At 35.1% G+C, this 15,588-nt stretch overlaps 1 gene segment (V, D, J or C); it reads right to left on the bottom strand.

Moving 5' to 3' along the window:
• Window positions 1-11,128: 11,128 nt before the first annotated feature.
• Window positions 11,129-12,090, bottom strand: LOC120534895. The segment is given in 2 exon segments: window positions 11,129-11,484; window positions 12,006-12,090. Coding segments are annotated over 2 exon segments (423 nt in total).
• Window positions 12,091-15,588: the final 3,498 nt, after the last annotated feature.

Genomic DNA, 15,588 nt, shown 5'->3' with positions numbered 1-15,588 from the left:
TTGGAGTTTATCCCAGCAGTGGCCAGTGCAAAGTAGGTCAAAGTTCTTAGGATTGCAGTTGGGAATTTTCAGACTGGGCTGAGAGTTAAAAAAAAAAAAGAAAAAACATTTGGCCCAATTAATTTTAGAATTTAAAAAATTTTCAAACAAAGGTATGCCATCAACATTTACAAAGAGAGAGACATGCTGTTTTTTCTAATTAGGAACTAAAATAAGGGAGAGTAGATTTGGTGTAAAAATATCCACAGGAAATGAAGTCAATGATAAGACAAAAAGTATGAAAGTACAACATTGCTTAGATCCCTTCTTAATAAAAGCAGAGACATCTCTGAATTCATTAGCCATACTAATGAATGATTACAATATTAGATTTTAATTGTATCTATAAACTCCACAGCCTGTAGAAAAAATGCCAGAGAAATGTACATTTCAAGCAAGCAACTGCTTTTCAATATCCAATGCTAGCAATATTGCATAATAGGAAAGTAAGTGGATACTGTACATTAATAATTTTGAAATGTCTATGTAAATTATTGGAGGCTAAACAGGAACCAATCCAGCTTTATGTGGGTGGAGCATTTTGTTTATAATGGATGTCAGCATGTTATAGCATCTCCCAAGAATTTAGTATTTGATTTATTTGTTGGTAAAAGTTAACTGAATCTTTGACACTGGAAATAGGTATTTGGTTTATTAGGAGATTGTAAATAATGTGAGGAAAGGGTGGCATTTAGCATTTGATACAGAGCAAGTAAAAGTGGTCCTCAGAATATTGATATGAATTCATGTCATTATTCATGGAGGTCAAGATTCCTCCTGTGTGATGCAAGACAAATTGGTATCATTGATAATTGCACCTACAGTAACTCTGTCCTAATGAAAGAGACTGCAAGAAATTAGTCAGGGATTAAAAGGGACGTTGAGAGCTAAGGGCTTACTGAGCCTGATACATGTTATTAAAATGGGCTCTGTTGGAATGAATCTGAAATGTTTTCAGTTTCAAAACTAGTAAATCAGGCCTAACAATCATTATTTGAATGTTTTGGGTTTAATCCACTGAAAGGGGTCCTGTTTTCCAAGCTGAGACTGAAATTCAACTATCCTTTTTTGTTAGAGAGATTAAGATTGGATAAAAAAGGGATTTGAAATCCTCAAATGCAGTCTTTTGTACATACCCAGAAGATTCACATCTTCAAAGGTTATTGTAGCCTTGCTTTTTACCAAGTAAAAAGTTATTAATTAGTTAGTATTTGTATACTGCATATTCTTCTGCGGACATTGTTTATCATGTAAAAATGATAGATTTTAGGAAGCATGTTTTCACGTTTGACAGAAGAATGTAAAGGAAGAATCTAAAAAAAGATGGATCAGTGCTTAAAAGTGATATATGCACTGTACACTATATCCAGTACTGTAATTTGTAGCATTGAGAAAACAAACAGTATTCTTTGGCCAGCAGAATTTTAGCAGGAACGTTATCAGTTAAACTACAATCTTTACAGAATTCATAAAATGGGAGAGAGAGGAAACTCCTGGTTGAGTTGGGAGAGATTTAAGCAGATCCATAACAAAATTTCCATCAATATTCACAATATATGTATGTTGTAACTATGAAAAAGTTGATTAACTGACTGGCCCAATCAAGCAAGAATAAACTATGGTACAAAGCTGGCACATAAATGAAAATGAACATGATGTCCGGTTCTCCCAGATCTGGTCATAAATAACAGAAGCCTACACAAGAGCATTATAGCTTGGGGACAAGATTGTTCTTTGTTTGGGAATGATTTCAAATATATTTGTCTTTCTAGGAAAGAGCACATTCTGAAATCTCTTTGATTATGTATAAAATGTAGGCAATTTCAAATTATTGTATTTCTTGTCCTGCAACAATTTGGGCAGAATCCAAGCTCTGTTTATCTGGGCACTACTATAAACAAATTATTTAAAGGAAATTTTGTTCCAACCGGGAAGTCGGTAGTATAAAGGTATATTTTCAATATAGTATGTAAATTAGCAAAAGTCTACATTTTCATTTTCTCTGTTTATGGTTTTGATGTGGTGCTATTCTATTTTCAACAAATAACCCGAACATGCTTGCTACAATTTAAAAAATGTAGTTTATTCATATTTGTGACATAAGGAAAATACAGCATGAGTATACACTAGTTAAAGTATACAGACAACAAAGAAACAACACAAAATCTAAATGTATGTTAACTTAGAGTCACGTTTTTCACTCCTATAGAAAAAATGCAGAATTTATTAATTCTATTTCCTTAATTATTACCTAAAAAATTAACAAGGAAACTAGTTCTTTCATACAGAACCGTCTGTCTTGTCATAGATTTGGTCTTTCACCTGGTTAAATAGACAACGTAAAAGAATAAAAAAATTATTAGTGCCTGCACTTTGTTCACAGATTGCCTGCACTTGCTTACCCTACCCAACACAGAAATCCCTGTGAACTTATGTGTGTGTGTGGATGTGTATATGCATGTGGAATCTTCCTGCCGAATTTAGGTAGAGAAACTTTGAACAGCTACAGACATAATCCTTCACACAGGTTTTTACTTTTAGTTCAGTTACAGTGATATCAATAACCACAATACATTAGCTGGCTTGACCCCAAACTACACATTTACAACAATATAGCTCTATGAATCAAAAGTCTAAATTATATTCTTTTTTTGATTCCTATCATCTAAACGGTTTAAAGCAATGAATTTTACTGATTATTGCAGGATATGTAGAGAATTTCCCTGTCACATGTGAAACATGCTGTATCTCTTTTCCTTTGTTTGATCTTCCCTTTCTTGGTTTTGGTTGTACCTTGTGTTTATGGGCCACACTACAGTTACACCCTTTGAAGTTTCACATATAGTGGTGCTCTTTTGCTTGCATAAATGTTGTGCCTCTGGGGCAGTCAGTGATTATTAGTAGTAGAAGGACATGTTGTTTTACTTATAACCTCTCTTGCTCATGTGCCTTGCCTTCTTTTAGCAATGCAGGACTCAATATGGCACCCATATCAAAGTTCATTACAGACTTCCACTTTCATCGTCTAGCACTAGGTTACCCACTGGAGTAGAAGGGTTCGCTTTGTGGTAGCCTACTGCATAGCAGAAGTAACAGCTAGGAAAGGACATGGCAGAGAGCAGAGAATTGGTTCTTGTAAAAGATTATAAAAGAAGGCACGAGCATTTTATCTTTAATACCCTGGCTGCACCTACATTCAACCCTTTTGTTAATTGGTGCAAAGGTTTGTGAATAAAGGTTGCCAGAGGTTATGTCTCTTTGTCCACTGGAAAGTGGAAAAACTGAAACATTTCTGAATATAATTTGCCTGTGACTGATCAGTCTTTTAAGTTGAGACCTAGAAACTGGATTCCAAAGAAAGGTCATACGAAGAAAACTCACACTAGAGCTGAAGTTAAGTGTCAGTATAAGACAAGCTTGCAGCTTAAGTTGTAGACCTAAACCAAAGCAAAGAAAAATTGGCAATCGTAGTCTCTCCTGCACAGATACCTAGTAGTTAAACCTTTCTAATTCACACCCATCCATATAACTATTATCTCTTACCTCCTATCTGTCTCACTGTCCATATTGTACTCCACATATTCAACCCTAGGGACCTCTATAGCAGGCTGCTTCACTGACTGGGACTTTTAGTTTCACTCCTTTACTTCATCCCAGTTCACCACTCCAGTCATAGAAAGCATAGTTTGTGCCCTTAGGGGACCATACCTAGAAATGGAATGCCAATCATAGCATTTGGCAACACTAGTAATCAATCATCAGGCAGGGACATTGAGTTTAAGTTTTTATTTAAATATCTATATATATAATTCACTAAGGCAAGACAACCATGGAAAGCACGCCGGAAGGGGCGTGGATTCACTAAGCCACCAACAAGTGAGACACCTATCCAAGACCATTGGATACGACGACAACTCGCAGAGCCACGCCCACCAAGTCAGACGCAACGGCACAGAAAAAATGGCGTCATTTATATTCGTCTGTCGTAGAGGCAACATGCAGCTCCGACCCACGTTGACTGTTCATGGAGGCATGTTTCTCGCGGAGGTGAATCGCCATATGCAGCGTGTAAAACGGTTTGCGAGGGGTATCCGATGGGATCCTTAAAACATTCCTTAACAACTGAGGTTAAAACACAATGAAGTAAGCAGTCTTTAAAAACCGAGTTTTTGGTTACGACGCACGACCACGTGCACTATATAGCACACTGTTTTACATGCTACATACAGCAATTCACTTCCGCGACAAGCATGCATCTTCTTAGATGCTCCTGCACTTTGTACACACCCACCTCGCTACCTGTGCCTCTGTTTCATTACCGTCTCACCTGCTTCACCAATGCAGGCCCTGCAACAGTCGAGACGCTCTCTCAGCAGCTGAACTTCTCTGTGCCTGACCGGTTCACACAGAGGCACCACACAACGCGGCAGGGCTATCTAAGAAGAGGCATGTTTGTCATGGATGTAAATCACTGTATGCGGTGTGTAAAACAGTTTGTTTGTCGCGGATATGAATCGTTGTATGCAGCGTGTAAAACAGTTTCCGAAGGGTATTCCATGGTCTTACAGTTGGTGGGTGAGTCTCTGTTAGTTGCTCTTTTGAGCGGGCACATGACCAGGCAGTGTGTGTGCTTCGAGTGCAAGGGTGGACGCGACAGCACCATCTAAGAAGATTCATATTTGTCGCGGATGTGAATCGCTGTGTGCAGCGTGTACAACGCTGTATTGTATGTTGCCCTCTCCAGAGTTATATCTTTTCATTCACCTACAGTCGTATACACAATGAAGTAAGCAGTCTTTAAAAACCGAGTTTTCGGTTACGACGCACGACTGGGTGACCATAACAAACTGTTTTACACGCTACATACAGCAATTCACATTCACGACAAACATGCATCTTCTTAGATGCTCCTGCACTGTACACACCCCCCTCCCACCTCACTACTACCGTGGTCGGGTGTCTTGGTGGATTATATATAGAAAGGCAGCCAAAACCGCACAGAGCAATGGACTGTGCAAAGACAATGAGCGGGCAGTGCATACTGGATGAGAATTCAGCAGACTAGCATGATGGAGGGAGCGGGGTGGATGTCCTTCTCCTCTCTTCCCATTCCACCCTCCGTGCCTGAGCGCCGCATGGACGATTATGTGTTGGTTTGTTCCGTGCATTGTTACAATGTTGCTTTTTTTTGCTGATTTATTACATTACCAATTTTTCAAATGTTAATTTTCTCCCTGTGCTTAAAAATCATTAAAAAAATGGCCTGATTATGCGGCGTATGGTACGCCGCGAGTTGGCTACTTAGATTTATTTGCATAATAACCAATAGCATGAAATATATGCAATACAAAAACAATTCAACCTGGGTGGGTTAATGCAGTTTTTTATTTAGTACCAGATGACAGATTCTAGATGGTTCACTTATTTGGTTACAAGTTATTATTAAGTAAAAATGAAGAGAACGATTTCTTTCCAGAGTTGCCCAATTAAACTAAAAATGAAAACCGAACTGTTATTGAAAAAAATCTAACAAAAGGTAGCCATTGCACCCCTTGCCCAAATTTAACTAACAAACCGACCACAGCTAGCTTTGCTTCAACTTGCAGAGTAGACATTTTTCTCAATACACTGAAAATGGTTGTCACACAAGCTCAAGGTCAAATCCCACGGCAATCAAAAGCTCATTGAAATTGCATACAGGCTGGCTATACATAACTTGGTTCTGCTTTACCCTTTATGTTTTCCCAGAATACACTGTACCCCTATTCTGCTTGATGAGTCTTTCAGACGGCCTGTTAACTACCTGAAATCTGTCAGTAAAAGAGGTTAAAGTATCCCTCATACAAACCTTCCTTTTGCAGAAATTTGGAATGAATATTCTTTTTTGGTTGAGGTCACATCCATGGTTAAAAAAATCTTAAGATCTTTAATTGGCAAGTCTGTGGAGTGATTATGTTCTGATTCAGGGGTGTTGGCGTGCTTACTGTCAAGTTAAGTCTGTTCATTATGAGCATTGAAATAAGTCGGGATTGGCAGGACATTGAGGTGCAGCAAAGGATTTTGGAATCTTAAGTTTTATGTTTCATTTGTTTGTGATATCCTGTTCATGTTCAAGTTTATTTTCATGTGTACATACTGCTACATGTCTTCTCTGGACAACTACAGTAATACAATGCCAACAATTGGCAAAATTTAGAAGAAATAGCAGATGAATCAAAATACTTTCTTATAGTACAAATGTAAAAAGGTCAAATTAAAAACACAAAAAAATCATTAAAACAATTAATGTAAATGAGGGTGCAGCCAGTCAAAAGCAGCTCTCCTTTTATTGGCATTTTCTCAATTTAAAGCAGAGCTCAAAGTTAGATAAAGCAATTTTCATCTTAGAAAAACTTTAAACTAGAGATTTAAATTAAAGAAAGTGCTAAAGAATGACAAAAAACTACCAGAATACAACAATTGGTAGAATGACAGTAAGTGATAGATGGATTAAGAACTTATACTTAAATTGATAAGATAAAGCAAGATTGAATTAGATCAATCAAACAGTGAAACTAGAAACTAAGTCTAGTGAAAGTAAATCAAAGAGGAAACAACCATCTTTTTTGTTATGTAAAGGGCTGGTATTTTCTAGATACAAGAGTATGGAATACAAACTTTTAAAAGAATACATGAATGAAGTGCAGAGTTAAAGGCAAACCAGTTTATTTCTGGCTCTTATAGTAACATTACAAGAATTACAGGAATAACATTACAGGAATGTTTGAATATGAATTACAGGAATTACATTACAGGAATATTGGAATATGAATACTTTTAAAACTATTATGATAAATTGGGATATTGCAGTAATAAATTACTCCAAAGACAAATATTACAAACATGTTGCAAAAATTAAGACAAACTATAGAAAACTTTAACTGCAAAATAAAGAAGTGAAGGTTGAAGAAAAACTCAAATACAACCTTATTATTATTGTAAGTTCTGACAAAAGACTAAGCACCAGACAATATGTAAATATTACACAGATACCTCACTCTTATTAAACATAAACACGAAGCAAATGTCTCCATCTACTGGTACCATTACAAAATAATAAAAATAATAAAAAAATAAAATAAAAATAGTTCATTCATCCACTTTTAGAACTGTTTAATCTTTTAATTGCATACAAGAGGACATTATCTATCTATCTATCTATCTATCTATCTATCTATCTATCTATCTATCTATCTATCTATCTTTTTTGTTTATTTACAATTTTATAATTACATACTTCATTCAAAAATGTTTCCTTTAGTATTGATTGTTTCTTTAGTTTTGCACTTCCACAGCTACATCAAGAAAGACGTTTATGAATTTCAGTGGTTCCCAAGTTCAGTCCTAGATTTCCAATGTGGCTAAGTGGCTGCGGAATTTTGTTTCAACCATTTTCACAATCAGTGAATCATTGAGATTTAATTGCTCTAACTGCATAATCACCTGGGGCCTCATGTATAAATGGTGCGTACGCACAGAAATGTTGCATAAGAACTTTTCCACGTTGAAATCGCGATGTATAAAACCTACACTTGGCGTAAATCCACGCACTTTTCCACGGTACCTCATACCTTGTTGTACGCAAGTTCTCTGCTCGGTTTTGCAGACTGGCGGCACCCAGCGTCAAAGCAGTGCTACTGTTCCTGTGTGGTTACACCTTATTTTCCTGACGCTTTATAAATTCCCGAAACTAACCGCATATTGTTTATTAGTGTAATGCCTCTGATTGTAATTAACTTGTAACAATATAATGGTAGAGGGAACAGCCATAGTATTCCAAATACCATAACTGCTTTAGCGTTGTTACTCTCACTTCTTCTTCTTCTTCTTCTTCTTCTTCTTTCAGCTCTTGTTAGGAGTTGCCACAGCGGATCATCTTTTTCAATATTTCTCTCACTGCACCACTCAGAGTATTTATATCACTGTATCTGAGTGTGAATCACAGCAGCAGCTGATCGGAAAGGGAATTATCGGTATACAGCTTCAAGGACACGCTGTCTCAGCCACTGCAAAATGTTTTAAAGCCTTTCCTGTACGGACCTCGCGGTTCAGAAACAGAAACGATATCATTTATAAGGTGAAATTCAGCAAAATATGTTTATTAAATTATACAGATAAAACTTTAACTTCATTTAAATAATCTATATTCTTCACTGGGAGTGTCGTTAAGGATAGAATAATTAAACATGTACTAGAAAAAATATTACAATGTTCTTTAAACGTTTTGAAGAATCGGCGCTAAGCTTACAGATGGCTTAACGTCTATTACAGAGCTGATTGTATGGCGATCGGTTACTTGGGTAAAGAAAAGCACTGACTGCAGTGACGGCTACGCCAATATATATTGAATATAAAACAGAAAGAGAAAATAACAACACAGCTAAAAACACAGCAACAAATTTCGGCAAAAGTTAAATGCTTGTGTCATGAGCACGAGGCGGCTATGCAGCCATCCACTGTGCATAAGCTACCTTACTGACGGGCAGGCGAAGGAGTCACCAATTCTTCCTCTGCCCAGTGCCACCACAAGCCTAGAGCCGCCCTGATTGTACTGCTGCAATAAATTATTTCATCAAGTGAAACCATGTTTAATAACGTGCTTTAACTCCTATCATCATGAAAATGATATCACGTATACATCTCAGTATTTTAGTTATTCAGAGAACTGTAATATTATGAATGTAATTGATTCTGTGTCCAGTTGGAGGAAGAGAGCCGGTTTAAAAGCAAGTAGTGATTCACACACATAGAGCACATAGAAGATCAAATACAAAACAAAGCATTTAACGTGCTACTTTAATTACGATGTGATTTGAGAAACTGGTTAATTAAACGATTTTAAGATGAAGTTTATGATGTTCTACTTTAATGACAAAATAAACTACGTGATTAAAGTGGAAATGTCGAGATTGAAGTTGACATTTCGTGCTTTTTCCTCACTGTGTGCCTTTTTTCTCTGTACTCTAATAAGCTTTCATATGACACTCAGACAGTGGGCTTACAACTCGGCTCTTCACGGCGACTTTGATATGTGACTTCTTTTTTATTTCCGGCACTGTTTGATTTGTGAATGTGAGCTTTCAAGTTTCTCCAACACGCTATGTCACTCGATCAACTTCCTTTTGTTGATTAAACCACGGTTTATTTGAACAAATAGTATGTTTTTCCTTTGCCTCCACTTGGTATTCGCTGAAATTCTTATATTTTCCCCATGCTTTTCCCATTGTCTTTTCACAGAAGGCTGCGCTTAAGGGCGATTTATATTGATTTGCATATTCAAATAGGCGTAATTCTGGGAGGATTTGGGGCGTTACATAATCGCGTGCGAGCGTTAGTTTTCACGCTGGTCGGGATTTATGTAGCGGAAGAACGTGGAAGTTGGAGTACGCACAGATTCCTGCATCTGGATTTTTCTGTGCGTAAGCACATTTCAGCTTTTGTTCTTACGCCATGTTATAGTGCGAGTTCTACGCACGGCGTTATACATGAGGCCCCTGGCCTTTTTTTTTTTTTTCTTTGCCTTTATTTTTTATTCGTTTATCCAGCATTCAGAAGAGCACAGTAATGTTAGATTTATATTCATAAGAAATTTGGAAATATTTTTATTTATACAATATTTTAAAATATTTAACTCTATTATATCATTCTACTATATATTCACCATCTTTTCTATACAGTTTGCTCCCATAATTGTAATCTAATAATGACAATGAACAATGGACGGAGAACACAGTAGGGCAAATGCCACTGACACCTGGTAAAGCAGAATGAAACATGTGATGGTAAAAATCTATCTATAAAATCAAGATAAAACAACACTATATTATTACCAAGTAACAGAACTATAAGCTTTTTCCATTACAATAAAAATATCACTAATCCAATTTTGTAATTTCTGGATTTATATGAAAACTTTTAAACTAGGAAATAACAATTACATTAATTGAGGTATGAGACCAAATGAATCAAATGTTGGTTGGGATTAAAATCTACCACCAGGCCACCATGACTGAACTTTAGACCAGTGGCCTAGTCCATGCAGTATTATCATGTGCTATTAATAAAAATCATTTCACTTTTCTTTGTTCTCCTTTAAAAACAGATATTTAAAGTAAATGTAATTGCTTGATTAAAATATATATTATATTACTTTTTTCTTGACTTTCAAGAATAAAATTTAGGTTCAAATGCAGAAAAACACAGCAAAGTAGTCTATTGCATTTTTAGTTTCACATTACTGTTTTAATTGTCAGTTAACAATGTTAATAAATAAAATATAAAAATAGATGTTAAAAACTAAAAGATTGCTACATTTATAAAAGGATGCATTGAGATAGCTGATATTGAATGAAAAATACTTTGTTCCTGTGATTAAAGTATCAAGGAATTTAATTTTCATATTCTATTTTCCTCTATTTCTTCCCACATCCAGAAAGATGTGATGTTTGAGTTGAATGGTGATCCAAAATTAACACTCTGCATATGAGTGTGTGCCTTTAAGTGGGTCCTTCACATTTTTTATGTCCTCTCCAGGGCTGTTTCCTGCCTAGTGCTTCTGGCCTGGCATCTGTTATCTGGAATTGGATAAAGTAAGTTTAAGAATGCTATGCTATGAAACAAATAAAATAGTTTAAATTATCAAGCCATCTGTTCAACAGTTTTCAGAGTGTATAATATCCCTGAAGATGTTAATTTAAGCTTAATTAATTATTTGATTTAAAATATGTCCTCTTGTTTCGTTGCCACTTTGCTGTGGTAATTAGGACTGTGAACTAACCTGCAGTTAGCTTACTTCACATGTTTGTCTCTCTGTTTCTTTCTTGTATGCCAAGTCTTTGAAGGATGACTTTATTCTATAATCTAGGTGGTTTAATTTAGCCTCCACGTCCTCATAACTCAAATAAAAATATCACATAGAACAAATGTTATTCATTAAATTTATACAATTTGATACGGTATGAATTTTTTTACAAGGCACTTTATATTGTTCACTTAAAAGTGTTCCTGCTTATTAAATTGCAATTGCTTATGCAAACATACAGCTTTAGTTCTATTCTGGTTTTGTGCACACCAAGTAACAGCCCTGATGCATTGTGGTTCTCAGACCACAGTAGTACACGGCAGTGTCAGACAGTTTTACTTCTCGCAATGTTAACTGTGTAAACCGCTTGGAATGGTTCAGGTCAGCAGAAAATCTGCCGTCTTTTACGCCGAGTTCATCTCCACCACCTGTGGAATATCTCTGAAGAAGGTAGCGTGGGGCTGCGGTGGGATAGTGCTGGTACCACTGCAGATAAACAGCATTAGTGCTTGAGGTGTTGTACGAGCAATTTAGCGTAACGTTCCGTCCTTCTTCAGCCTTTTGAACATGTGGAATCTGTGACACGAAGTCACCAGAACACAGTCCTGAAAAGTGGTAATAATAATAATAATAATAATAATAATAATAATAATAATAATAATAATAAGAAGAAGAAGAAGAAGAAGAAGAAGAAGAACTAAAATTATATATTTAATATTCCGTTAGGGATGGACAAAGTTTTAAAATTTGAACTAGACAATTTAAGTGTTTAACGAACTTGAATATGTGGCAAATGAAACAGTGTAAGAACTTGCAGAATATACGGGCGGAGATGGTACTGCCAATAAGCACTTTAAATTAAAAGCCTGGATATAGAAGCATCATATTTTACAATAGTATTCAAAATATTTACCTCAAACTCTTCTGAAGCAATACAAGGAATGTGTATGTTTATAGATGAGAGTATAAAACACTTTGTTAATAAATTGCTTAAAATATTTTGTCTAAAATCCCTGAAATATATTTGTATTACTAGTATTAAATATATTTTTAATAATGCTAAAGTATGTGTCATTTTTTCCTATACTTGCAGTATTTGTATCTTCCTTTGAAGATAAATTCTTACCTGCAAGTGTCATCCATATTAGAGTTACGTATAATGGGCGGCTTTCCGTATTCTTTCTTTTAGCCATCACTGCTGTCTGCTGTACTCAGCTGTCAGCAATAACTGCGACTTTACAGCAGGCGCTGCCTCACATTATTTTCTGATTTGCTGTTAGCGCCAGGGACCTGTGTGACGCACGGGTTTATAGACACTTGTTTTTTTTTGTTTTTTTTTTAATCATACAAAAAGATAACGATTTAGTGCGGCGATATTGCTTGTTGGATTGTTTTAATTGCAGTTTTGCTTTATAATTCTAAATGTGAAATGGTTTGGGGTGTTTATTAAGTAGTCTGCAAACAGTCTTTATATTAACGAATATAGGCTGTGTGAGTTGGGAAACTGGAGCATATTCCAGCAGCATGAAGCAGCCATGAAGGCGAGGCAAGCTCCACCTGTATTAAGTTTAGTAATTTATTTTTATATAATGACCCTCCACTTACAGTTTCAAGTTGCAGTACTTAATTACAAAATATTTAAAACACAACGTAACAAACAACAAAACATAAAACACCATGGAATAAGAACACAAAGTAAATTACTATATATATACTTTATTATTATTATTATTATTATTATTATTATTATTATTATTAATAATAATAATATTATTAATATTATTTCTTAATATACCAAAACATTAGTCATTAACGGGAATGGTATGTACACTAAGCCAAAACCAGCTAAAAACACAGACAAGAGAAAAACAAAATCTCAATCTAGACATAGTCTGTTTGCGCTAATCATGCAGGGCAGATTTTCCCTCCCTGTGCACTCCATAAAGCACCTAAAGAACATTTAGATATTCAGAATGCAAGGATAATTAAAAAAATAAAATGTATTTAAAAAATTGGTAATACTACACCATCACACATTGGTAATATTCCAATATTAAGGAAAATAACCTGATCAAAACAGTGGTATTAATTAGTGTCACCACATGACGTAGAGGAGAAGAGAAAGAGAAATAAAATTATTTACTGGTCAGAAATTAATTGTTTTATAGCTAAAGACTCTGCCTCGTATATTATTTTTATATATACCTAGTTTGGGAAACCAGAGTAAAAGGAAATGTGGCCACAAAAAGAATATGAAAAATTCTTTTGTCATCTGGTACCCAATTGGTTTATGGTCTGTCATTTTAAGAAACATTATCAGTGTTGTTTTTAGCAGATTTAGTGAATAATAACGCTGTTAAAATGCCACATATTTTGCAAAAATGTACCATCACTGGACATTATCTATTCAGGATGCAAGTTTAAATTTATGCTTAGCTTTCAGGTGCTGTTTGAAAGAGGTTATTAGAGTTGAGATAATGATTTTCTCTTTATTTATATTTTATTGTACATTACACTATTGGTGTGATTTATACTTGTTAATTCAAACAACTTATTTTATACTGCACTTTTCCATAATGCAGTTGCTTATCTTGCAATTGAAATGCTAGCAGGATGTTTTGTTTGAAGCTCCATGCTTTAGGAACAGAGCTTCCTGGTAAGCAAACACAGTCTGTCATTTGCAATTATGTAAACACAATTTTGTTAAATATGCTACATTTTAAAAGATATATAAATTTAGATCTGAGGTTGTCTGCAACCAAAAACTGTTACATTAGGTGATTCACTCTGCTGTCTTTTTTCTTCATTAAATCCATCATTAAATAACTTATTAAATCATTTCAAGTAATTAAGCACTAATAATATTTATTTAATTAATGTATTACAGATTAGCTCAACCTGGTTAGTAATTGAACAATAATATTGCAGAACACTTCAAAAGATCGATATCAAAATATCTGTGATCAAGATTATTGAAACTATCAATAAATGTTTCAGAAACTACTTTCACTAATAATTTAAAAACAGACTGAGATTTAATTTGAGATAATGTAATTGAACTGATAGTAAGATGCACACTGTCTGAAGAAGATATCTTAGGACAGAGCTTGATATGATTCATTTCAGTTCGAGTTGTATTGCACAAAATGGGAAATATAGTTTATCAACTGTATCACTACAGATATTTTTATATATTGTATAAAAGTAACAGATTTGATTTGAACATTAAACATATTCTAATACCTTATGATAACAATACATAGTAAAGAACACACTGCACAAAGCATCTGAGTAAGTCAAGTCTGCAGTTTCCTATTAAAGACCTATTTCAAAGAGATAGAAAACAAAAACCTGCATTAAGTTGGTCAACTCTTGTTTCAAAGAAAGAAAGAATATTTGCAAGTGTTAGTTTTTGCTAGTATCTTTAAACTCTGGGATATAATAATGAAGTTAATGATTCAATTTTATTGTCATTGTACAAGCACGACAAAATGCAGTTATCACAGAGGGGTCAGAGCACAGAGTCAACTATTGTACAGCACCCCTGGAGCAATTGCATTGCTTAAGGGCCTAAACAGAGTAGAATCCCTTCTGGTAGTAATAGGATTCGGACCGGCGACCGGTGATGAGATTCAGACCGGCAACATACCGACGCAGATCCTTATATAGCAAAATATAGAATTCTGAAAGCCATGAAAGTGCTTTCTGTAAAAAAAAAACTGTTTTTATTCATTGAATGATTCAGAAACCTTTGGTTGTGGGGTCCTTAATATTTCATTAGTCACTTTCTTAATATGGTTTGTCTTATTTCTGTTGTTTAAATTATAACTTTCTAACTAATCTAACAGTATTCAAGTTACAACTAAACCAATTCCAAGTTTATCAACATATTTATTTATATATGAAAGAGCAGGTGACAGTAGTATGAAATACATCCTTAAAAGTATCAGGTATTTGCAAACCCTTAACTATGACAGTAGCTAGAAATGTTGATACTTTTCATCTTTCAAATATCAGAAATCTGTGAGTTTTCTATATCTGTGACTTTTCTTGCCTTATTCTTCACCTTTGTTTCATATGTCTTGTTTAAATGGATCTCTAGATATTGAAGCCTTAATGGGTAATATTCTTTTATTTGAGCATTGGCCTGGCATGGAGAAAAATTCTATTCCAAACTAATAAGATTTTTCTCCTCTTTCCAACATTAAAATCCCTGTCTAAAAGATATAATTCTTTCACCTTGCATCCCTTAGCATGTCAATTCCCTTAACTTTCTCAAGTATCCCTTCCTGTTCCTTTGAAGAAAAGCAGTGTTGACTGTAGCAAAGCTGGAGACCCAAGTAGAATCTTCTTGCTACACTTTTCACTACCTCCACCCTTGTAGTGGTAATTTATAGGTAGTTTCATCTTATGTTTTGGATCTCTCATTTGTTTACATTACAGCACCTGTTGAGCAGATACCATTGTTTCAACAAAGACAGGAAGCAGAAGCACACCACAGCAAAAATGCTGTTCCTTGCAGTCATGTTTAGTAGTCTGATTCAAATCCAGATTTGCCACCTGCTGCCTAGCCCTCTTGTAAAAACACATTGGGTACACCAGTATGTCCTATCAGTCCTGTAAGGCACATTTTTGTCTCTGGCGTACTTAAAGTAGGCTTTTGTGCATTTGGGTCTTTCTTACTTTGTTGGTTATATGCAGTTTGCATT

This window comes from Polypterus senegalus, chromosome 9 (assembly GCF_016835505.1).
Source record: "Polypterus senegalus isolate Bchr_013 chromosome 9, ASM1683550v1, whole genome shotgun sequence".
NCBI classification, from domain to species: domain Eukaryota; kingdom Metazoa; phylum Chordata; class Cladistia; order Polypteriformes; family Polypteridae; genus Polypterus; species Polypterus senegalus.
This window is presented reverse-complemented; position numbering and strand designations above follow the sequence as displayed.